The sequence below is a fragment of the Oncorhynchus mykiss genome, chromosome 13 (assembly GCF_013265735.2).
Source record: "Oncorhynchus mykiss isolate Arlee chromosome 13, USDA_OmykA_1.1, whole genome shotgun sequence".
Classification (NCBI taxonomy): Eukaryota; Metazoa; Chordata; class Actinopteri; order Salmoniformes; family Salmonidae; genus Oncorhynchus; species Oncorhynchus mykiss.
This window is the reverse complement of record NC_048577.1, coordinates 50,776,696-50,801,547: the sequence shown is the minus strand read 5'-3', so window position 1 is coordinate 50,801,547 and position 24,852 is coordinate 50,776,696. Positions and strand designations below refer to the sequence as shown.

General features: G+C 46.7%; 1 protein-coding gene across 2 annotated transcripts in view; it reads left to right on the top strand.

Annotated features, from left to right (window-relative positions):
• LOC110485208 (potassium channel subfamily T member 2) overlaps positions 1-24,852 on the top strand; it is a 92,337-nt gene that overhangs the window by 22,886 nt on the left and 44,599 nt on the right. For both annotated transcript variants that reach the window (XM_036941420.1, XM_036941419.1), the window contains 9 exons: positions 799-878; positions 1,142-1,244; positions 5,644-5,700; positions 7,160-7,208; positions 7,494-7,553; positions 11,384-11,458; positions 11,772-11,855; positions 12,354-12,448; positions 13,137-13,317. In XM_036941420.1, the coding sequence (XP_036797315.1) occupies positions 799-878; positions 1,142-1,244; positions 5,644-5,700; positions 7,160-7,208; positions 7,494-7,553; positions 11,384-11,458; positions 11,772-11,855; positions 12,354-12,448; positions 13,137-13,317 (784 nt within the window). The remainder of the gene's footprint in view (positions 1-798; positions 879-1,141; positions 1,245-5,643; positions 5,701-7,159; positions 7,209-7,493; positions 7,554-11,383; positions 11,459-11,771; positions 11,856-12,353; positions 12,449-13,136; positions 13,318-24,852) is intronic.

Here is a 24,852-nt window from a genome sequence, read left to right as displayed (position 1 = left end):
GGGGTCTACCAGGAAATTAGATTTCTTGATGACAGTGTGTATGTGTGCGTGCATGCCGGATTACGTGCATGCGCAAATTTGTGTGTGTGTGTTCATATGCATGTATCCATGAAGTGCACTCACTACTCTTGTCTTTGTTTTGCATGTTATCCCATGTGACTGAGTTCCTTCCTGTATGTGTCCATATACCGATATAGGATCTTAATGGCATATATAGGTGTGCATTTCAGGCGTTGGCTGTGTGTGTACTATGTGGTCTGTCTGGCAGTAGGGACTGAGGGGTGGAGGGAGGAGAGAGCAGTAATTATGGACTCTTCATATTCAGCAGAACAGAGGGAAGTCATTTGTTGCTCTATATTTAATCAGCAGAGATAACGAGGCTGACTGTAGCTGCCATGGCAGGCTGACTGACTGGGGAAGACACACAGCGACATCATTTCCTCCTGTCTTTAATATAACCTAACCACACTGTTATTTATTTCCCAACGTATTGCTGCTGTTCCTATAACCATTATCACCTCTCTCTATGTCTCTCTCTCTTCACCTCTATTCTCTCACTCCACTCTCCTCTTTTCATTCTCGCTCTCTGTTGTCTCATTTCTTTCCTTTTATTTCCCCATATCTATCTACCTCTCCCTCAATCTCCACTACTCCCCCTCCCTTAACTTTGGTATTCACCTGTTACCCATCTTCCTCTTCACTGGTCATTCTCCATCCATCCCTCCCTCTCTCCATCCCTCCCTCTCTCCATCCCTCCCTCTCTCCATCCCTCCCTCTCTCCATCCCTCCCTCTCTCAGGGTGCAGGTAGAATTCTATGTGAATGAAAACACTTTCAAGGAGCGCCTCAAGCTGTTCTTCATCAAAAACCAAAGATCCAGTGAGTTGTCAATGTTCAGACATTGAGTTCCTACTTATTGTCCTATAGACTGGCTGTCATTACATAATCTTTTCAAATCTGTGTTTACACTGGCAGCCCAATTCTGATCTTTTACCCAAATATTGGCAAAAGATCTGATTGGAATTGGGCTGCCTGTGTAAACACAGCCATTGATTGGTGATAATGTATTATGTTTAATTGATTAATTAATTGACTTTATTGATTAAGTCCTTGACTTGCTGTGGTTGGTTTATGTGCTGCAGGTCTGAGGGTGAGGCTGTTCAACTTCTCTCTGAAAGTATTGAGCTGTCTCCTCTACATGGTCAGAGTCCTACTAGACGACCCACAGGAGGAGAGACAGGACTGGTGAGGAAGGGGGGGGGGTAAATAAGAGTTGCTTTAGTATTGGAGAGGGAGTAGGGGTATTGGTGGAGAGGGAGTAGGGAGTATTGGTGGAGAGGGAGTTAGGAGTATTGGTGGACATGGAATGAGGAGTATCAGTGGAGAGGTAGTGAGGAGTATCAGTGGAGAGGGAGTTAGGAGTATTGGTGGAGATGGAGTGGGTAGTATCGGTGGAGAGGGAGTTAGGAGTATTGGTGGAGATGGAGTGGGTAGTATCGGTGGAGAGGGAGTTAGGAGTATTGGTGGAGATGGAGTGGGTAGTATCGGTGGAGAGGGAGTTAGGAGTATTGGTGGAGATGGAGTGGGTAGTATCAGTGGAGAGGGAGTTAGGAGTATTGGTGGAGATGGAATGAGGAGTATCAGTGGAGAGGGAGTTAGGAGTATTGGTGGAGATGGAATGAGGAGTATCAGTGGAGAGGTAGTGAGGAGTATCAGTGGAGAGGGAGTTAGGATTATTGGTGGAGATGGAATGAGGAGTATCAGTGGAGAGGTAGTGAGGAGTATCAGTGGAGAGGTAGTTAGGAGTATCAGTGGAGAGGGAGTTAGGAGTATTGGTGGAGAGGGAGTTAGGAGTATTGGTGGAGAGGGAGTGAGGAGTATCGGTGGAGAGGGAGTTAGGAGTATTGGTGGAGAGGGAGTTAGGAGTATCGGTGGAGATGGAGTGGGTAGTATCGGTGGAGAGGGAGTTAGGAGTATTGGTGGAGATGGAGTGGGTAGTATCGGTGGAGAGGGAGTTAGGAGTATCGGTGGAGAGGGAGTTAGGAGTATCGGTGGAGAGGGAGTTAGGAGTATTGGTGGAGAGGGAGTTAGGAGTATCAGTGGAGAGGGAGTGAGGAGTATCGGTGGAGAGGGAGTGAGGACTATTGGTGGAGATGGAGTGGGTAGTATCGGTGGAGAGGGAGTGAGGACTATTGGTGGAGAGGTAGTGAGGAGTATCAGTGGAGAGGTAGTGAGGAGTATCAGTGGAGAGGTAGTGAGGAGTATCAGTGGAGAGGGAGTTAGGAGTATTGGTGGAGATGGAATGAGGAGTATCAGTGGAGAGGTAGTGAGGAGTATCAGTGGAGAGGGAGTTAGGAGTATTGGTGGAGATGGAGTGGGTAGTATCGGTGGAGAGGGAGTTAGGAGTATTGGTGGAGATGGAGTGGGTAGTATCAGTGGAGAGGGAGTTAGGAGTATTGGTGGAGATGTAGTGGGTAGTATCAGTGGAGAGGGGGTGAGGGGTGAGGAGTATCAGTGGAGAGGGAGTGAGGAGTATCGGTGGAGAGGGAGTGAGGAGTATCAGTGGAGAGGTAGTGAGGAGTATCAGTGGAGAGGGGGTGAGGAGTATCAGTGGAGAGGGGGTGAGGGGTAAGGAGTATCAGTGGAGAGGTAGTGAGGAGTATCAGTGGAGAGGGGGTGAGGGGTGAGGAGTATCAGTGGAGAGGTAGTGAGGAGTATCAGTGGGAGAGGGAGGAGTATTGGTGGAGAGGGAGTGAGGAGTATTGGTGGAGAGGGAGTGAGGAGTATTGGTGGAGAGGTAGTGAGGAGTATCAGTGGAGAGGGGGTGAGGGGTAAGGAGTATCAGTGGAGAGGTAGTGAGGAGTATCAGTGGAGAGGGGGTGAGGAGTGAGGAGTATCAGTGGAGAGGTAGTGAGGAGTATCAGTGGGAGAGGGAGGAGTATTGGTGGAGAGGGAGTGAGGAGTATTGGTGGAGAGGGAGTGAGGAGTATTGGTGGAGAGGGAGTGAGGAGTATTGGTGGAGAGGGAGTGAGGAGTATTGGTGGAGAGGGAGTGAGGAGTATTGGTGGAGAGGGAGTGAGGCGTATCAGTGGAGAGGGAGGAGTATTGATGGAGAGGGAGTGAGGAGTATTGGTGGAGAGGGAGTGAGGAGTATTGGTGGAGAGGGAGTTAGGAGTATTGGTGGAGAGGACATGAGGAGTATTGGTGGAGAGGGAGTGAGGCGTATCAGTGGAGAGGGAGTGAGGAGTATTGGTGGAGAGTGGTCAGTCAGTACTTACTATGGAGCAAGAGGGATAGGTAAAGACGAGATGTAAAGGTTAGGTTTAAGGTAGTTTCGCTTGGCCAGGGGCTGGGAGATAGAGACCAGATGTAGGGAAGGACAGTGGAAAGGGAAAGAGTAGGGGATAGAGAAATGGGTAATGTTGAGAGCACCGACATTACAATTCTGGAGGAAACAGAGAGAGAAATTTGAGGTCATATAGGATGGGGTAGAGGAACACAGGAAGCTAAAACTCTTTGAATGTCCAAACATGACACGTTTCAGTCATCTTGTTATGCATGTTTCCCCCTGTAGTCTGGACTGTTCCAAACATGACACGTTTCAGTCCTCTTGTTATGCATGTTTCCCCTGTAGTCTGGACTGTTCCAAACATGACACGTTTCAGTCCTCTTGTTATGCATGTTTCCCCTGTAGTCTGGACTGTTCCAAACATGACACGTTTCAGTCCTCTTGTTATGCATGTTTCCCCCTGTAGTCTGGACTGTTCCAAACATGACACGTTTCAGTCCTCTTGTTATGCATGTTCCCCCTGTAGTCTGGACTGTTCCAAACATGACACGTTTCAGTCCTCTTGTTATGCATGTTTCCCCCTGTAGTCTGGACTGTTCCAAACATGACACGTTTCAGTCCTCTTGTTATGCATGTTTCCCCCTGTAGTCTGGACTGTTCCAAACATGACACGTTTCAGTCCTCTTGTTATGCATGTTCCCCCTGTAGTCTGGACTGTTCCAAACATGACACGTTTCAGTCCTCTTGTTATGCATGTTTCCCCCTGTAGTCTGGACTGTTCCAAACATGACACGTTTCAGTCCTCTTGTTATGCATGTTTCCCCCTGTAGTCTGGACTGTTCCAAACATGACACGTTTCAGTCCTCTTGTTATGCATGTTTCCCCCTGTAGTCTGGACTGTTCCAAACATGACACGTTTCAGTCCTCTTGTTATGCATGTTTCCCCCTGTAATCTGGACTGTTCCAAACATGACACGTTTCAGTCCTCTTGTTATGCCTGTTTCCCCCTGTAGTCTGGACTGTTCCAAACATGACACGTTTCAGTCCTCTTGTTATGCCTGTTTCCCCCTGTAGTCTGGACTGTTCCAAACATGACACGTTTCAGTCCTCTTGTTATGCATGTTTCCCCCTGTAGTCTGGACTGTTCCAAACATGACACGTTTCAGTCCTCTTGTTATGCATGTTTCCCCCTGTAGTCTGGACTGTTCCAAACATGACACGTTTCAGTCCTCTTGTTATGCATGTTTCCCCCTGTAGTCTGGACTGTTCCAAACATGACACGTTTCAGTCCTCTTGTTATGCCTGTTTCCCCCTGTAGTCTGGACTGTTCCAAACATGACACGTTTCAGTCCTCTTGTTATGCCTGTTTCCCCCTGCAGTCTGGACTGTTCCAAACATGACACGTTTCAGTCCTCTTGTTATGCATGTTTCCCCCTGTAGTCTGGACTGTTCCAAACATGACACGTTTCAGTCCTCTTGTTATGCATGTTTCCCCCTGTAGTCTGGACTGTTCCAAACATGACACGTTTCAGTCCTCTTGTTATGCATGTTTCCCCCTGTAGTCTGGACTGTTCCAAACATGACACGTTTCAGTCCTCTTGTTATGCATGTTTCCCCCTGTAGTCTGGACTGTTCCAAACATGACACGTTTCAGTCCTCTTGTTATGCATGTTTCCCCCTGTAGTCTGGACTGTTCCAAACATGACATGTTTCAGTCCTCTTGTTATGCATGTTTCCCCCTGTAGTCTGGACTGTTCCAAACATGACACGTTTCAGTCCTCTTGTTATGCATGTTTCCCCCTGTAGTCTGGACTGTTCCAAACATGACACGTTTCAGTCCTCTTGTTATGCCTGTTTCCCCCTGTAGTCTGGACTGTTCCAAACATGACACGTTTCAGTCCTCTTGTTATGCATGTTTCCCCCTGTAGTCTGGACTGTTCCAAACATGACACGTTTCAGTCCTCTTGTTATGCCTGTTTCCCCCTGTAGTCTGGACTGTTCCAAACATGACACGTTTCAGTCCTCTTGTTATGCATGTTTCCCCCTGTAGTCTGGACTATTCCAAACATGACACGTTTCAGTCCTCTTGTTATGCATGTTTCCCCCTGTAGTCTGGACTGTTCCAAACATGACACGTTTCAGTCCTCTTGTTATGCATGTTTCCCCCTGTAGTCTGGACTGTTCCAAACATGACACGTTTCAGTCCTCTTGTTATGCCTGTTTCCCCCTGTAGTCTGGACTGTTCCAAACATGACACGTTTCAGTCCTCTTGTTGTGCATGTTTCCCCCTGTAGTCTGGACTGTTCCAAACATGACACGTTTCAGTCCTCTTGTTGTGCATGTTTCCCCCTGTAGTCTGGACTGTTCCAAACAGAATGCATCGGTCCACCCCAGCAGGACCCAGTTTGACTGGTAAGTTTACATGTTTATGTCCCATTCATCTTTAATGAGGAGCCAAGACTGGTCTGAGAGTCTAATACAGAGAGAGAGATGTTCATCTTGTGTCCACCACAGAGCACTGTAATGAGACCATGTACAACAGACAGTTAATGATACTGTGAGTAATAGAGAGGTTGGAGATGTAGACATGGTACATTATGCAGGTTGACGTTTATTGCCATGACTCTTGCCCTGGAGGCAGAAATGAGCGATTTCCGCTAGAAGGGTCAACTGCATAGAAAAAAATGGCTATATCCTAAAAATGTATGAAAACAAAAATGTGCTTTTTGGTCTTAATATAAAGTTATGGTTAGGCATTAGGGTTAGCAGTGTGGTTAAGTTTAGAGTTAGGTTTTTATGACTTTGTGGCTGTGCCAGCTAGTGACCATTCTGCCTCCAGGGCAAGATTCATGACAATAAATGCCAACCTGCAAACATTACATTATTGCAGTAGCACATTAGTTTGTCAAAATGTTGCCTGTATGGATTTCATGCCAACATAATATGTACTGTATGTAGTATCCATATAACCTAATTAGCAGCTGCTGTCTGTAAACCAGTCAAAGACTGATACAGGAAATGTCTTGGGGCTGCTGTGAGTGTGTGCACTAGACCAGAGCCTGAAGGCTAAGTAAACAGAAACTATTTGAATTAGGAGTCTTGGGACTGATGATTTGCACTTAAAAGTGAACTTAGTTTGCACTCATCCAAAATGTCCTTACTAGGACTGGAATGTCCAGTGGTGTGGACTGAGATTCAAAGGCACGAGTGAGTGAGTGAGTGAGTGAGTGAGTGAGTGAGTGAGTGAGTGAGTGAGTGAGTGAGTGAGTGAGTGAGTGAGCGAGTGAGTGAGTGAGCGAGTAAATGACCATCCAACCGACCATCCAACTGACTATGTCCCAGATGTGACTGGGTCCTTGGGCTCTGCCTCCAGTCCTGCTCAGGGACATATTTATTTAATTGGCGGCTGGTGACACTGTGTAAACTCTGGCTATAAATGAATAAGGAGTATGACAGAGTGTGCTTAATAAAGACTTTGACTGGCCGTTGCTCTTTGGCTGACACACACTCCAGGCAGCAGACTCAGAAGGCAGCAATGATAAGCCCGAGAGGCCTCTGGATAGAGCCTCTTTCTCACAACAAAGCTGTAAATCTGCATTCATGTTATCTGCGAACATTGATTGTGATGCTTTTTCACAGAGGAAGTCTAATGGCAGCTGTAGTTCAGAACCACTCGCTTGTGAACAACATAATTACAAGAGGTGTTATGTCGTTGGATTGATCATATTTGAAAGGGAGTCCTTTTAATATTTACCCCTGTTACATCTCCTTTTTCTTTTCTTCTCCCTCTTCCTTTCCTTTTTCCTCTCCCTCCTTTCCTCTCCTCCCTCTGTGTCATGTATGATGTGCTCTCTTTGTTCTGTGTCTGCAGGTCTCTTATCATCTGGGTGAATAGGCCTCTGCCTCTGTGGGCTCTACAGGTCAGACACAATGTTGAACTGTCATATTAACAAGGCTGTCTACACACATGGACGCACGCAGGCACACACACACAGACATGCGAGCACACAGACACACACACACACACACACTCTCTCTCTCTGGTTTATTGCTTCACTTTAACTTCTTATTGATGGAGTTCAATCATCAAAATGATGATTCCACCCACTCTCTGTCTCTCTCACTCTCTATTGCTGTTACTACTCCAATCTTTCTCTCTCTCTTTCTCTCTCTCTCTCTCTCTCTCTCCTTTCATCTCTCTCCAGGTGCTTGTAGCTTTCATCAGCTTTTTCGAGACCATGTTGCTTGTGTACCTCAGCTACAAGGTGAGTACACTGTAAATCTGTTCCCTGTAAATGTACAGAATTATACTGGAACCAGAGTTGCCAACTTAATACTGTAATTCTGCTGTAATATATTTCACAGTACTATTTCCCTTACTGTAAAACAGATTACAGCATCCCAAAATTACAGTATTGCGCTGGTAACTTTGGTGCCAGGTCATTGCTGTAAATTTACAGTGAAATTCTCACTGAAATCTAAATGTAAGAAAAACTATTAATTTGTATTTAAAATAAATATATTTAAATTGGTAACAATATTAACAACAAATTACACAAAATAATTGACTATAGAAGTAACAACAATTAACAGTGAAACACACAACGGGACAGTATGTACAGTAGAGCATCCAGGAGAGAGAAGTCAGCGCAGAATCAGGTGTTCATCATGGGGCTCCGTAACAATCCTGCTCAGTTCTGATTTGTCAGCTCTTCTCACCCTTAGGACAAGCATAGAACAATACATAATAGAATGAGAGACAGAGAGACAGAGAGCACCAGGGATGTTACCCTGAGGGTTAAAAGATAGATGACATGGGGCATATCAAGCTGGTGTTGTGTGTGCGTGTACTTACCTCACTAGAGGTCATTCAAACTAAGAGCCCAGTGAACCCAATCACACAGGGTTGTGACATCTGAGAACACTGTGTCCCTGTGTTGTTGCTGTTCATGCTCTCCCCATTGAGTAGCCTGTATCAAGGTGACATCTAGATGGCTACCAATATGAGTTATTTATTGTGTAGGCTGCTATCCCATTTGAAATATAATCCTGGGATGGAAAAAATTGGCCACTTTACTAGCTACCGCCGGCAACACTGTGTTACAGCTGCTCAGTAGCAAGCACCTTAGGTCGCAAACACCTCGATACAATACAGGTGCAGTGCTCATTCCAATCCGCTTTGGTGGCTCCCGACTGGTGTAACAGCCCACGACGTGGTTTATGTGTCAAATTCAGCCTGTCAATCAGGAAAAATAAACGTTGCGAAGGTAATAATATGGGTAATATCTTTTGAACTGCTAGAAACAAACCATTATCTCTGTAGTAGAGGTGAAAACATAACAGTCACTAATCTGTGCTCAGTTTATCCTTTATGGCACTCAGAGGCTGCGGTGTACCTAAAAGCCTATAATCACAACAGTTATCATCTGGGTTGTGTCAACTTGAGCTAGCTAACTAGCTGGCTAGATAGATAGATAGATAGATAGCAAACGTTAGCCAGCTAGCTAGCTAGGTTAGCTAAGAATAATTGCATTAATTCAACGTTGGCTAGCAACAAAAATACTTATAAACAAGTCAAGGTACCTACCCAGAAGCTGCTGAAAATATTCTTCCACTTCACAGCCGCTTCAAGAAGATATTTACTAAAATAGTAATGTGTCTCACCCGACAGGTGAAGAAACTGAAACTGATAATTTTAATCTACAGTAGGTGTAACGGCTGTGAAACGGCTAGCTAGTTAGCGGTGGTGCGCGCTAAATAGCGTTTCAATCGGTGACGTCACTTGCTCTGAGACCTTGAAGTAGTGGTTCCCCTTGCTCTGCAAGGGCCGCGGCTTTTGTGGAGCGATGGGTAATGATGCTTCGTGGGTGACTGTTGTTGATATGTGCAGAGGGTCCCTGGTTCGCGCCTGGGTATGGGCGAGGGTACGGTCTAAAGTTATACTGTTACGTAGGCATAAGCTATTAGTGTAAAAAAAATACAATATGTTAAGAGTAATTTTTACAGGAAGCTTCCAATTACAGTCAATAACAGTATTTTTGACCTGTTCACCGGATGTTCTACCTTGTCCCGGACCTGCAGTTTTCGACTCTCTCTCTCTACCGCACCTGCTGTCTCTAACTCTGAATGATCGGCTATGAAAAGCCAACTGACATTCACACCTGAGGTGCTGATCTGTTGCACCCTCTACAACTACTGTGACTATTATTATTTGACCCTGCTGGTCATCTATGAACATTTTAACATCTTGACCATGTACTGTTATAATCTCCACCCGGCACAGCCAGAAGAGGACTGGCCACCCCTCATAGCCTGGTTCCTCTCTAGGTTTCTTCCCTAGTCACCATGCTTCTACATCTGCATTTCTTGCTGTTTGGGGTTTTAGACTAGGTTTCTGTATAGCACTTTGTGACATCGGCTGATGTAAAAAGGGCTTTATAAATAAACTTGATTGATTGATTCTTTTTCAGCATTTTACCATAATGCAGTGCTATCTACAGCATTAATGCTGTAAAACACATGTACTGTATTTTACTGGGAGTTCTACAGTGTTTTAGTGTTGGGATTACAGAAACTGAGTCCCTTCACAGACACTGCTGGAGATGGATAGCTATTTTGGTGCCCCACAAAACAACAAGCCTCAGTCTGTGTATGTCTATGTAGATACATGTGACATGTCCTGGGGGAATGTACTTTACATCTCATCATTTGATCCTCTGATATACAGTCTAGATTAAGCATATATCTGAGCAGGGCCGTCTCCAGGCATAAGTGGCCCCCGGTACCCACATTTGTTTTTGGGGGGGTGGGACTCAGTCGAGGTCTCAAATTACTGTTGAGAGTTAGAATAGTAGAATAGCCAAGGTTCGATTTCGAAATGTGGTTGTGCATCAGCAGTTTTTCTATTGTTATGTCAGTCACTGACTGTCACTCAATTCACCCGGTCAGCTAACGATTGTTAGATTGGTAAGTTAGTCTAGCCAGCTATCTAAACTTGTAGTAGGCATAATCATGGCCGAATACCGACCAAGCACGCAGGGCATGTGCCCAGTGGCCCTGACCTCCAAGAGGCCCCCATTGATTTTGTTCACTTTCACTCAGATATCATTAACATGTGTAGAATTGCATGAAATGTGTTGAACTTGGTTAAACTTCTCTCCACTCCATGGCAAAATATGTAGAATTGGGGGGGGGGGGGGGGGGATCCAAATCGCGCTTAGGACCCCCAAAAGGCTCAGGCCGACAATGTATTTTTAGGGCTCTCCCTATTGAATGATGCATGAGAGTGCATCATTCAAAGAGAGGCAGCGTGTGATCTGATCCCCCATGGAGGGTTACCCAGCATCCCTGCTCTTTGATGTACGTAGCAAACTAGCGGTGTGTCTATTGGTCTGTGGAGCTGTCACACCATGGCTCACACTGCCTAGCCTGCTACAGTGTCAGTCAGGGGGCAAGGAGGGGGTGGAGGTTTTAATGCTTAAACCTCATCGATAACTCTGTGGACATACACAAGGCCTGGCTCTGGCTGTCCACCCACACAAACCAGGTCTCTGGTTAGCTATAAGGAAGCTGTGGCTGAACACATAAAAAAGCGACATGATATTTGACATCTTAATTGTACAAGAAGCTTACAGACTGAAACCTGAGTAATGCCTCCTTTTTAAGTGGAAGTGAACAGGTAGAAAAGGAGGGTCACCCTTGTCCATGTCCGTGTTCAACAGGGTAAACGTCTCATTCACACATCCAGTCAAAGGAAGGTCACCCTTGTCCATGTCCGTGTTCAACAGGGTAAACGTCTCATTCACACATCCAGTCAAAGGAGGGTCACCCTTGTCCATGTCCGTGTTCAACAGGGTAAACGTCTCATTCACACATCCAGTCAAAGGAGGGTCACCCTTGTCCATGTCCGTGTTCAACAGGGTAAACGTCTCATTCACACATCCAGTCAAAGGAGGGTCACCCTTGTCCATGTCCGTGTTCAACAGGGTAAACGTCTCATTCACAAATCCAGTCAAAGGAACACTTGATCTGGTCATCCCCGAAGTTGCCATGACAATGGAGTTTCTCTGACCTCCGTGTGTTGTTGTGTTTCCAGGGCAACGTTTGGGAGCAAGTGTTGCGTGTTCCCTTCATCCTGGAGATGATCAGTGCTGTTCCCTTTGTGATCACTGTGAGTCCAATCAAACGCATGCACTATGGAACATTATGCCTAGTGAGCTATTTGTTCTTTGATCGTGTTGTACAGTAGTTTCAACCCTGTACAGGGAATACATTTCACACAATATATAGGATGTTGCATGCCTGTACTCAGTAAGATACTCTACCCTATGTTGTTGCTGCTAAATGCTCCTTCCCCACTGGCTATTTTTGCCTTTAATATCTCACCAAACTTGCAAAAGATATGGACCTTTGATGAGGCACGATGATGAAAATAATGCCGCTAGCACTCACCAAAACACAGACTAAATCTCTTTCTCCTTCAGGTGATTTTGCCCTCCCTCAGAAATCTGTTCATCCCTGTGTTTCTCAACTGCTGGCTGGCCAAACATGCCTTGGAGAACATGATAGTGAGAAAATACATATGTATTGCTCAGTTTATGTCACTCCATCTCTCCATCTCACAACTGTTCTCTCAGGTGTCTCTTTATCTCATCTCTTCCACTGTTTCTTTCAGATGACATCTCTGCACCTCTTAAAAACATTCCACTGTTCTCTATTTCTCTTTATACCACAAGTTTTGACTCTCACTCATTCTTACAGATGTAAGTGCATGTATTCTCTATTATTTTCTTGTGTTATACACATCATATTCCTTCCTTTTCATATTCCTTGTCCCTCAATTATCTTTGTATTCTTCTCTGGTCTTTGGGACATTATGAAGATGCAATGGCTTTACACTTATCCTCCCCACGTCACAACACTATATTTTTCTTATCACCCTTCTCTCTCTCTCTCTCTCTCTCTCTCTCTCTCTCTCTCTCGCTCTCTCTCTCTCTCTCTCTCTCGCTCGCTCGCTTTCTCTCTCTCTCTCTCTCTCGCTCTCTCTCTCTACTGCTGTGTTTCAGAATGATCTGCACCGGGCCATCCAGCGTACTCACTCAGCTATGTTCAACCAGGTCCTCATCCTCATCTGCACCCTGGTCTGCCTCATGTTCACCTGGTGGGTCACCACAATCACTGCTAGCAATCACTGGGAGGAAGAAAGGGGGTTTCCTCTACTTGAGCCCAATGGCAGGTATAGGAGTGGTGTAGCAGTATTGAGTGGTTTGTAGAGGCTAGCTTTGAGTAATAGCCCAGGCTGATATAGCATAATATTAGGTCCTGGAGGTCTGAAAAGCTTCCTGGATGAGACTGGCTGACCTTATCACTACTGACAGCACAATGTTGACCCAACCGGCCCTTCAGCTCTGGGTAAACACACACTAGTCATATACACACTGTGCACAAACACTTTGCACACACACTGTCGACAGACGTGCATGCCCGCACACACTATACACATACACACACACACACACACACACACATACACACACACACACACACACACACACACACACACACATACACACAGTAGTTCCCTCTGGTCTTCTCATGCTTACTTCCTCCTTCCCACCTGTCCATCTCTCTCTCCTCCTGTTCGTCCCCTCCCCCTCTGACTCCCCTCTCAATCCCCATCATAATTGGCTTTCTTCCTCTCCTTAATCTCCTCCTCCACCTCCGTCCTCATCCTCTCCATTCTCCACCTCCTCCTCCACATCCTCCTCCTCCATCTCCACCTCCTCCTACACTTCTCCTCTGCTTCTTCCTCCTCCTCCACCTCCTCCACCAACTCCACCTCCCCTCAGTATATGTGGGATCCAGCACCTAGAGCGAGCAGGAAACAACCTGACTCTGTTTGACTCGCTCTACTTCTGCGTGGTCACCTTCTCTACTGTGGGCTTCGGTGATGTCACGCCCCAGATATGGCCTTCTCAGCTGCTAGTGGTCATCATGATCTGTGTGGCGCTCATCGTGCTTCCCATACAGGTGAGGGGAAAATCCCATTGCTGTTGTTGTTGTTGTTTTCATTGTATTTTTATGGATCATTTAGCTGGTGCTATTTTCCAGTATTTCTCCCTGATATATTCCCCGCACATACGGCTGAGGGGAGGATCCGACTGAACAATAATATTGTACATCAGATATTCCAATTATACAGAAGAGCATAGTGTCACTGTTTCAGTGAATCTGTCATTTCCTGCCAATAGTAGTATCCCTCTCTTCTCCCCATGTCCCATTACTGTCATTTCAGTTGTGATAATAGGAACCTTTTAATGTGTGTGCGTGTGAGCGTGTGTGTGTGTGTGGTCTGAGCCGCTGTACTGTTGTGCTCTGGGAGGCATGTTTGAGCAGGACAGGAAATGGCACACAGAGCCATGTAGCCCTCTCACTCCCTCTCCCTGTCTTTCATCCATAAATACCCCCTGACATTTACTGGCTGCCCAACACCTCCTCACCCCCTCTGAGTGTGTGGGTTTCAGCCGTGTCTGGAGAGGAGAACCTCCAGTCTCCCTCCCTGCCATCCAGCCTGTCTGATGCATTTGGATGCCACAGAGCACATTAACATGCAGTCAGCCTCCTGGTTCAAATATAAACAACTGTTTATCACTATTATCATTACCTACCTACTGTCTGTCTATCACTACCTCAATCCACCTACTGTCTATCTATCACTACCTCAACCAACCTACTGTCTATCACTACCTCAACCCACCTACTGTCTATCATTACCTCAACCCACCTACTGTCTGTCTATCACTACCTCAAACCACCTACTGTCTATCATTACCTCAACCCACCTACTGTCTGTCTATCACTGCCTCAAACCACCTACTGTCTGTCTATCACTACCTCAACCCACCTACTGTCTGTCTATCACTACCTCAACCCACCTACTGTCTGTCTATCACTACCTCAAACCACCTACTGTCTATCACTACCTCAACCCACCTACGGTCTGTCACTATCACTACCTCAACCCACCTACTGTCTGTCTATCACTAACTCAACCCACCTACTGTCTATCACTACCTCAAACCACCTACTGTCTGTCTGTCACTACCTCAACCCACCTACTGTCTGTCTGTCACTACCTCAACCCACCTACTGTCTGTCTATCACTACCTGAACCCACCTACTGTCTGTCTATCACTACCTCAACCCACCTACTATCTATCACTACCTCAACCCACCTACTGTATGTCTATCACTACCTCAACCCACCTACTATCTATCACTACCTCAACCCACCTACTGTCTATCACTACCTCAACCCACCTACTATCTATCACTACCTCAACCCACCTACTGTCTGTCTATCACTACCTCAACCCACCTACTGTCTGTCTGTCACTACCTCAACCCACCTACTGCCTGTCTGTCACAACCTCAACCCACCTACTGTCTGTCTATCACTACCTCAACCCACCTACTGTCTATCACTACCACAACCCACCTACTGTCTATCTATCACTACCTCAAACCACCTACTGTTATCTATCACTACCTCAAATCACCTACTGTCTATCTATCACTACCTCAACCCACCTACTGTCTGTCTGTCACTACCACTACCTCAACCCACCTACTGTCTATCTATCACTACCTCAACCCACCAACGGTCCATCACTATCACTACCTCAACCCACCTACTGTCTATCTATCACTACCTAAACCTACCTACTGTCTCTCTATCACTACCTCAACCCACCTACTGTCTTTCTATCACTACCTCAAACCACCTACTGTTATCTATCACTACCTCAACCCACCTACTCTCTGTCACTACCACTACCTCAACCAACCTACTGTCTATCTATCACTACCTCAACCCACCAACGGTCCATCACTATCACTACCTCAACCCACCTACTGTCTGTCTATTACTACCTCAACCCACCTACTGGCTATCTATCACTACCTCAACCCACCTACTGTCTATCTATCACTTCCTCAACCCACCTACTGTCTGTCTATCACTACCTCAACCCACCTACTGTCTATCTATCACTACCTCAACCCACCTACTGTCTTTCACTTCCTCAACCCACCTACTGTCTCACTATCACTACCTCAACCCACCTACTGTCTGTCACTATCACTACCTCAACCCACCTACTGTATGTCTATCACTACCTCAACCCACCTACTGTCTGTCTATCACTACCTCAACCCAACTACTGTCTATCTATCACTACCTCAACCCACCTACTGTCTGTCTATCACTACCTCAACCCATCTATCACTACCTCAACCCACCTAGCACTACCTCAACCCACCTACTGTCTGTGTATCACTTCCTCAACCCACCTACTGTCTGTCTGTCACTACCTCAACCTACCTACTGTCTGTGTCTCACTACTTCAACCCACCTACTGTCTGTGTATCACTTCCTCAACCCACCTTCTGTCTGTCTATCACTTCCTCAACCCACCTACTGCCTGTCTGTCACAACCTCAACCCACCTACTGTCTGTCTATCACTACCACAACCCACCTACTGTTATCTATCACTACCTCAACCCACCTACTGTCTGTCACTACCACTACCTCAACCCACCTACTGTCTATTTATCACTACCTCAACCCACCTACTGTCTGTCTATCACTACCTCAACCCACCTACTGTCTGTCTATCACTACCTCAACCCACCAACGGTCCACCACTATCACTACCTCAACCCACCTACTGTCTGTCTATCACTACCTCAACCCACCTACTGTCTGTCTATCACTACCTCAACCCACCTACTGTCTGTCTATCGCTGCCTCAACCCACCTACTGTCTGTCTATCGCTGCCTCAACCCACCTACTGTCTGTCTATCACTACCTCAACCCACCTACTGTCTGTCTATCACTACCTCAACCCATCTATCACTACCTCAACCCACCTAGCACTACCTCAACCAACCTACTGTCTGTGTATCACTTCCTCAACCCACCTACTGTCTGTCTGTCACTATCTCAACCTACCTACTGTCTGTGTTTCACTACTTCAACCCACCTACTGTTTGTGTATCACTTCCTCAACCCACCTACTGTCTGTCTGTCACTACCTCAACCCACCTACTGTCTATCTATCACTACCTCAACCCACCTACTGTCTTTCACTTCCTCAACCCACCTACTGTCTCACTATCACTACCTCAACCCACCTACTGTCTGTCACTATCACTACCTCAACCCACCTACTGTATGTCTATCACTACCTCAACCCACCTACTGTCTGTCTATCACTACCTCAACCCAACTACTGTCTATCTATCACTACCTCAACCCAACTACTGTCTATCTATCACTACCTCAACCCATCTATCACTACCTCAACCCACCTAGCACTACCTCAACCCACCTACTGTCTGTGTATCACTTCCTCAACCCACCTACTGTCTGTGTATCACTTCCTCAACCCACCTTCTGTCTGTCTATCACTTCCTCAACCCACCTACTGCCTGTCTGTCACAACCTCAACCCACCTTCTGTCTGTCTATCACTACCTCAACCCATCTATCACTACCTCAACCCACCTAGCACTACCTCAACCCACCTACTGTCTGTGTATCACTTCCTCAACCCACCTACTGTCTGTGTATCACTTCCTCAACCCACCTTCTGTCTGTCTATCACTTCCTCAACCCACCTACTGCCTGTCTGTCACAACCTCAACCCACCTACTGTCTGTCTATCACTACCACAACCCACCTACTGTTATCTATCACTACCTCAACCCACCTACTGTCTGTCACTACCACTACCTCAACCCACCTACTGTCTATTTATCACTACCTCAACCCACCTACTGTCTGTCTATCACTACCTCAACCCACCAACGGTCCACCACTATCACTACCTCAACCTACCTACTGTCTGTCTATCACTACCTCAACCCACCTACTGTCTGTCTATCACTACCTCAACCCACCTATTGTTTGTCACTACCTCAAACCACCTACTGTCTATCGCTGCCTCAACCCACCTACTGTCTATCACTACTTCAACCCACCTACTGTCTATCACTACTTCAACCCACCTACTGTCTGTCTATCACTACCTCAACCCACCTACTGTCTGTCTATTACTACCTCAACCCACCTACTGTCTGTCTATCACTACCTCAACCCACCTACTGTCTGTCTATCACTACCTCAACCCACCTATTGTTTGTCACTACCTCAAACCACCTACTGTCTATCGCTGCCTCAACCCACCTACTGTCTATCACTACTTCAACCCACCTACTGTCTATCACTACTTCAACCCACCTACTGTCTGTCTATCACTACCTCAACCCACCTACTGTCTGTCTATCACTACCTCAACCCACCTACTGTCTGTCTATCACTACCTCAACCCACCTACTGTCTGTCTATCACTACCTCAACCCAACTACTGTCTATCTATCACTACCTCAACCCACCTACTGTCTGTCTATCACTACCTCAACCCATCTATCACTACCTCAACCCACCTAGCACTACCTCAACCAACCTACTGTCTGTGTATCACTTCCTCAACCCACCTACTGTCTGTCTGTCACTATCTCAACCTACCTACTGTCTGTGTTTCACTACTTCAACCCACCTACTGTTTGTGTATCACTTCCTCAACCCACCTACTTTCTGTGTATCACTACCTCAACCCACCTTCTGTCTGTCTATCACTTCCTCAACCCACCTACTGTCTGTCTATCACTACCTCAACCCACCTACTGTCTGTCTATCACTACCTCATCCCACCTACTGTCTGTCTATCACTACCTCAACCCACCTACTGTCTATCTATCACTACCTCAACCCACCAACGGTCCATCACTATCACTACCTCAACCCACCTACTGTCTGTCTATCACTACCTCAACCCACCTACTGTCTATCTATCACTACCTCAACCCACCTACTGTCTGTCTATCACTACCTCAACCCACCTACTGTCTGTCTATCACTACCTCAACCCACCTACTGTCTATCTATCACTACCTCAACCCACCAACGGTCCATCACTATCACTACCTCAACCCACCTACTGTCTGTCTATCACTACCTCAACCCACCTACTGTCTGTCTATCACTACCTCAACCCACCTACTGTCTATCTATCACTTCCTCAACCCACCTACTGTCTGTCTGTCACTACCTCAACCTACCTACTGTCTGTGTCTCACTACTTCAACCCACCTACTGTCTGTGTATCACTTCCTCAACCCACCTACTGTCTGTGTATCACTACCTCAACCCACCTTCTGTCTGTCTATCACTTCCTCAACCCACCTACTGTCTGTCTATCTATCACTACCTCAAACCACCTACTGTTATCTATCACTACCTCAACCCACCTACTGTCTATGACTACCTCAAATCACCTACAGTCTATCTATCACTACCTCAACCCACCTACTTCACCTACTGGAGGTTCTCCTCTCCAGACACCTACTGTCTATCTATCACTACCTCAACCCACCAACGGTCCACCACTATCACTACCTCAACCTACCTACTGTCTGTCTATCACTACCTCAACCCACCTACTGTCTGTCTATCACTACCTCAACCCACCTATTGTTTGTCACTACCTCAAACCACCTACTGTCTATCGCTGCCTCAACCCACCTACTGTCTATCACTACTTCAACCCACCTACTGTCTATCACTACTTCAACCCACCTACTGTCTGTCTATCACTACCTCAACCCACCTACTGTCTGTCTATTACTACCTCAACCCACCTACTGTCTATCTATCACTACCTCAACCCACCTACTGGCTATCTATCACTACCTCAACCCACCTACTGGCTATCTATCACTACCTCAACCCACCTACTGTCTGTCTATCACTACCTCAACCCACCTACTGTCTGTCTGTCACTACCTCAACCCACCTACTGTCTGTCTGTCACTACCTCAACCCACCTACTGTCTATCTATCACTACCTCAACCCACCTACTGTCTTTCACTTCCTCAACCCACCTACTGTCTGTCACTATCACTACCTCAACCCACCTACTGTCTGTCTATCACTACCTCAACCCACCTACTGTCTGTCTATCGCTGCCTCAACCCACCTACTGTCTGTCTATCACTACCTCAACCCACCTACTGTCTGTCTATCACTACCTCAACCCAACTACTGTCTATCTATCACTACCTCAACCCACCTACTGTCTGTCTATCACTACCTCAACCCATCTATCACTACCTCAACCCACCTAGCACTACCTCAACCAACCTACTGTCTGTGTATCACTTCCTCAACCCACCTACTGTCTGTCTGTCACTATCTCAACCTACCTACTGTCTGTGTTTCACTACTTCAACCCACCTACTGTTTGTGTATCACTTCCTCAACCCACCTACTTTCTGTGTATCACTACCTCAACCCACCTTCTGTCTGTCTATCACTTCCTCAACCCACCTACTGTCTGTCTATCACTACCTCAACCCACCTACTGTCTGTCTATCACTACCTCATCCCACCTACTGTCTGTCTATCACTACCTCAACCCACCTACTGTCTATCTATCACTACCTCAACCCACCAACGGTCCATCACTATCACTACCTCAACCCACCTACTGTCTGTCTATCACTACCTCAACCCACCTACTGTCTATCTATCACTACCTCAACCCACCTACTGTCTGTCTATCACTACCTCAACCCACCTACTGTCTGTCTATCACTACCTCAACCCACCTACTGTCTATCTATCACTACCTCAACCCACCAACGGTCCATCACTATCACTACCTCAACCCACCTACTGTCTGTCTATCACTACCTCAACCCACCTACTGTCTGTCTATCACTACCTCAACCCACCTACTGTCTATCTATCACTTCCTCAACCCACCTACTGTCTGTCTGTCACTACCTCAACCTACCTACTGTCTGTGTCTCACTACTTCAACCCACCTACTGTCTGTGTATCACTTCCTCAACCCACCTACTGTCTGTGTATCACTACCTCAACCCACCTTCTGTCTGTCTATCACTTCCTCAACCCACCTACTGTCTGTCTATCTATCACTACCTCAAACCACCTACTGTTATCTATCACTACCTCAACCCACCTACTGTCTATGACTACCTCAAATCACCTACAGTCTATCTATCACTACCTCAACCCACCTACTTCACCTACTGGAGGTTCTCCTCTCCAGACACCTACTGTCTATCTATCACTACCTCAACCCACCAACGGTCCACCACTATCACTACCTCAACCTACCTACTGTCTGTCTATCACTACCTCAACCCACCTACTGTCTGTCTATCACTACCTCAACCCACCTACTGTCTGTCTATCACTACCTCAACCCACCTATTGTTTGTCGCTGCCTCAACCCACCTACTGTCTATCACTACTTCAACCCACCTACTGTCTATCACTACTTCAACCCACCTACTGTCTGTCTATCACTACCTCAACCCACCTACTGTCTGTCTATTACTACCTCAACCCACCTACTGTCTATCTATCACTACCTCAACCCACCTACTGGCTATCTATCACTACCTCAACCCACCTACTGGCTATCTATCACTACCTCAACCCACCTACTGTCTGTCTATCACTACCTCAACCCACCTACTGTCTGTCTGTCACTACCTCAACCCACCTACTGTCTGTCTGTCACTACCTCAACCCACCTACTGTCTATCTATCACTACCTCAACCCACCTACTGTCTTTCACTTCCTCAACCCACCTACTGTCTGTCACTATCACTACCTCAACCCACCTACTGTCTGTCTATCACTACCTCAACCCACCTACTGTCTGTCTATCGCTGCCTCAACCCACCTACTGTCTGTCTATCACTACCTCAACCCACCTACTGTCTGTCTATCACTACCTCAACCCAACTACTGTCTATCTATCACTACCTCAACCCACCTACTGTCTGTCTATCACTACCTCAACCCATCTATCACTACCTCAACCCACCTAGCACTACCTCAACCAACCTACTGTCTGTGTATCACTTCCTCAACCCACCTACTGTCTGTCTGTCACTATCTCAACCTACCTACTGTCTGTGTTTCACTACTTCAACCCACCTACTGTTTGTGTATCACTTCCTCAACCCACCTACTGTCTGTGTATCACTACCTCAACCCACCTTCTGTCTGTCTATCACTACCTCATCCCACCTACTGTCTGTCTATCACTACCTCAACCCACCTACTGTCTATCTATCACTACCTCAACCCACCAACGGTCCATCACTATCACTACCTCAACCCACCTACTGTCTGTCTATCACTACCTCAACCCACCTACTGTCTGTCTATCACTACCTCAACCCACCTACTGTCTGTCTATCACTACCTCAACCCACCTACTGTCTGTCTGTCACTACCTCAACCCACCTACTGTCTATCTATCACTACCTCAACCCACCTACTGTCTATCACTTCCTCAACCGACCTACTGTCTGTCACTATCACTACCTCAACCCACCTACGGTCTGTCTATCACTACCTCAACCCACCTACGGTCTGTCTGTCACTACCTCAACCCACCTACTGTCTGTCTGTCACTACCTCAACCCACCTACTGTCTGTCTATCACTACCTCAACCCACCTACTGTCTGTCTATCACTACCTCAACCCACCTACTGTCTGTCTATCACTTCCTCAACCCACCTACTGTCTGTCTATCACTACCTCAACCCATCTCCTGTCTTTCTATCACTACCTCAACCCACCTACTGTCTATCTATCACTACCTCAACCCACCAACGGTCCATCACTATCACTACCTCAACCCACCTACTCTCTGTCTATCACTACCTCAACCCACCTACTGTCTGTCTATCACTACCTCAACCCACCTACTGTCTGTCTATCACTTCCTCAACCCACCTACTGTCTGTCACTACCTCAACCCACCTACTGTCTATCACTATCGCTACCTCAACCCACCTACTGTCTGTCTATCACTACCTCAACCCACCTACTGTCTATCTATCACTACCTAAACTTACCTACTGTCTCTCTATCACTACCTCAACCCACATACTGTCTTTCTATCACTACCTCAACCCACCTACTGTCTATCTATCACTACCTCAACCCACCTACTGTCTGTCTATCACTACCTCAACCCACCTACTGTCTGTCTATCACTACCTCAACCCACCTAATGTCTGTCTATCACTACCTCAACCCACCTACTGTCTGTCTATCACTACCACAACCCACCTACTGTCTATCTATCACTACCTCAAACCACCTACTGTTATCTATCACTACCTCAACCCACCTACTGTCTGTCACTACCACTACCTCAACCCACCTACTGTCTATTTATCACTACCTCAACCCACCTACTGTCTGTCTATCACTACCTCAACCCACCTACTGTCTGTCTATCACTACCTCAACCCACCAACGGTCCACCACTATCACTACCTCAACCCACTACTGTCTGTCTATCACTACCTCAACCCACCTATTGTTTGTCACTACCTCAAACCACCTACTGTCTATCGCTGCCTCAACCCACCTACTGTCTATCACTACCTCAACCCACCTACTGTCTGTCTATCACTACCTCAACCCACCTACTGTCTGTCTATCGCTGCCTCAACCCACCTACTGTCTGTCTATCACTACCTCAACCCAACTACTGTCTATCTATCACTACCTCAACCCACCTACTGTCTGTCTATCACTACCTCAACCCATCTATCACTACCTCAACCCACCTAGCACTACCTCAACCAACCTACTGTCTGTGTATCACTTCCTCAACCCACCTACTGTCTGTCTGTCACTATCTCAACCTACCTACTGTCTGTGTTTCACTACTTCAACCCACCTACTGTTTGTGTATCACTTCCTCAACCCACCTACTGTCTGTGTATCACTACCTCAACCCACCTTCTGTCTGTCTATCACTACCTCATCCCACCTACTGTCTGTCTATCACTACCTCAACCCACCTACTGTCTATCTATCACTACCTCAACCCACCAACGGTCCATCACTATCACTACCTCAACCCACCTACTGTCTGTCTATCACTACCTCAACCCACCTACTGTCTGTCTATCACTACCTCAACCCACCTACTGTCTGTCTATCACTACCTCAACCCACCTACTGTCTGTCTGTCACTACCTCAACCCACCTACTGTCTATCTATCACTACCTCAACCCACCTACTGTCTATCACTTCCTCAACCGACCTACTGTCTGTCACTATCACTACCTCAACCCACCTACGGTCTGTCTATCACTACCTCAACCCACCTACGGTCTGTCTGTCACTACCTCAACCCACCTACTGTCTGTCTGTCACTACCTCAACCCACCTACTGTCTGTCTATCACTACCTCAACCCACCTACTGTCTGTCTATCACTACCTCAACCCACCTACTGTCTGTCTATCACTTCCTCAACCCACCTACTGTCTGTCTATCACTACCTCAACCCATCTCCTGTCTTTCTATCACTACCTCAACCCACCTACTGTCTATCTATCACTACCTCAACCCACCAACGGTCCATCACTATCACTACCTCAACCCACCTACTCTCTGTCTATCACTACCTCAACCCACCTACTGTCTGTCTATCACTACCTCAACCCACCTACTGTCTGTCTATCACTTCCTCAACCCACCTACTGTCTGTCACTACCTCAACCCACCTACTGTCTATCTATCACTACCTCAACCCACCTACTGTCTATCACTTCCTCAACCGACCTACTGTCTGTCACTATCACTACCTCAACCCACCTACGGTCTGTCTATCACTACCTCAACCCACCTACGGTCTGTCTGTCACTACCTCAACCCACCTACTGTCTGTCTGTCACTACCTCAACCCACCTACTGTCTGTCTATCACTACCTCAACCCACCTACTGTCTGTCTATCACTACCTCAACCCACCTACTGTCTGTCTATCACTTCCTCAACCCACCTACTGTCTGTCTATCACTACCTCAACCCATCTCCTGTCTTTCTATCACTACCTCAACCCACCTACTGTCTATCTATCACTACCTCAACCCACCAACGGTCCATCACTATCACTACCTCAACCCACCTACTCTCTGTCTATCACTACCTCAACCCACCTACTGTCTGTCTATCACTACCTCAACCCACCTACTGTCTGTCTATCACTTCCTCAACCCACCTACTGTCTGTCACTACCTCAACCCACCTACTGTCTATCACTATCGCTACCTCAACCCACCTACTGTCTGTCTATCACTACCTCAACCCACCTACTGTCTATCTATCACTACCTAAACTTACCTACTGTCTCTCTATCACTACCTCAACCCACATACTGTCTTTCTATCACTACCTCAACCCACCTACTGTCTATCTATCACTACCTCAACCCACCTACTGTCTGTCTATCACTACCTCAACCCACCTACTGTCTGTCTATCACTACCTCAACCCACCTAATGTCTGTCTATCACTACCTCAACCCACCTACTGTCTGTCTATCACTACCACAACCCACCTACTGTCTATCTATCACTACCTCAAAC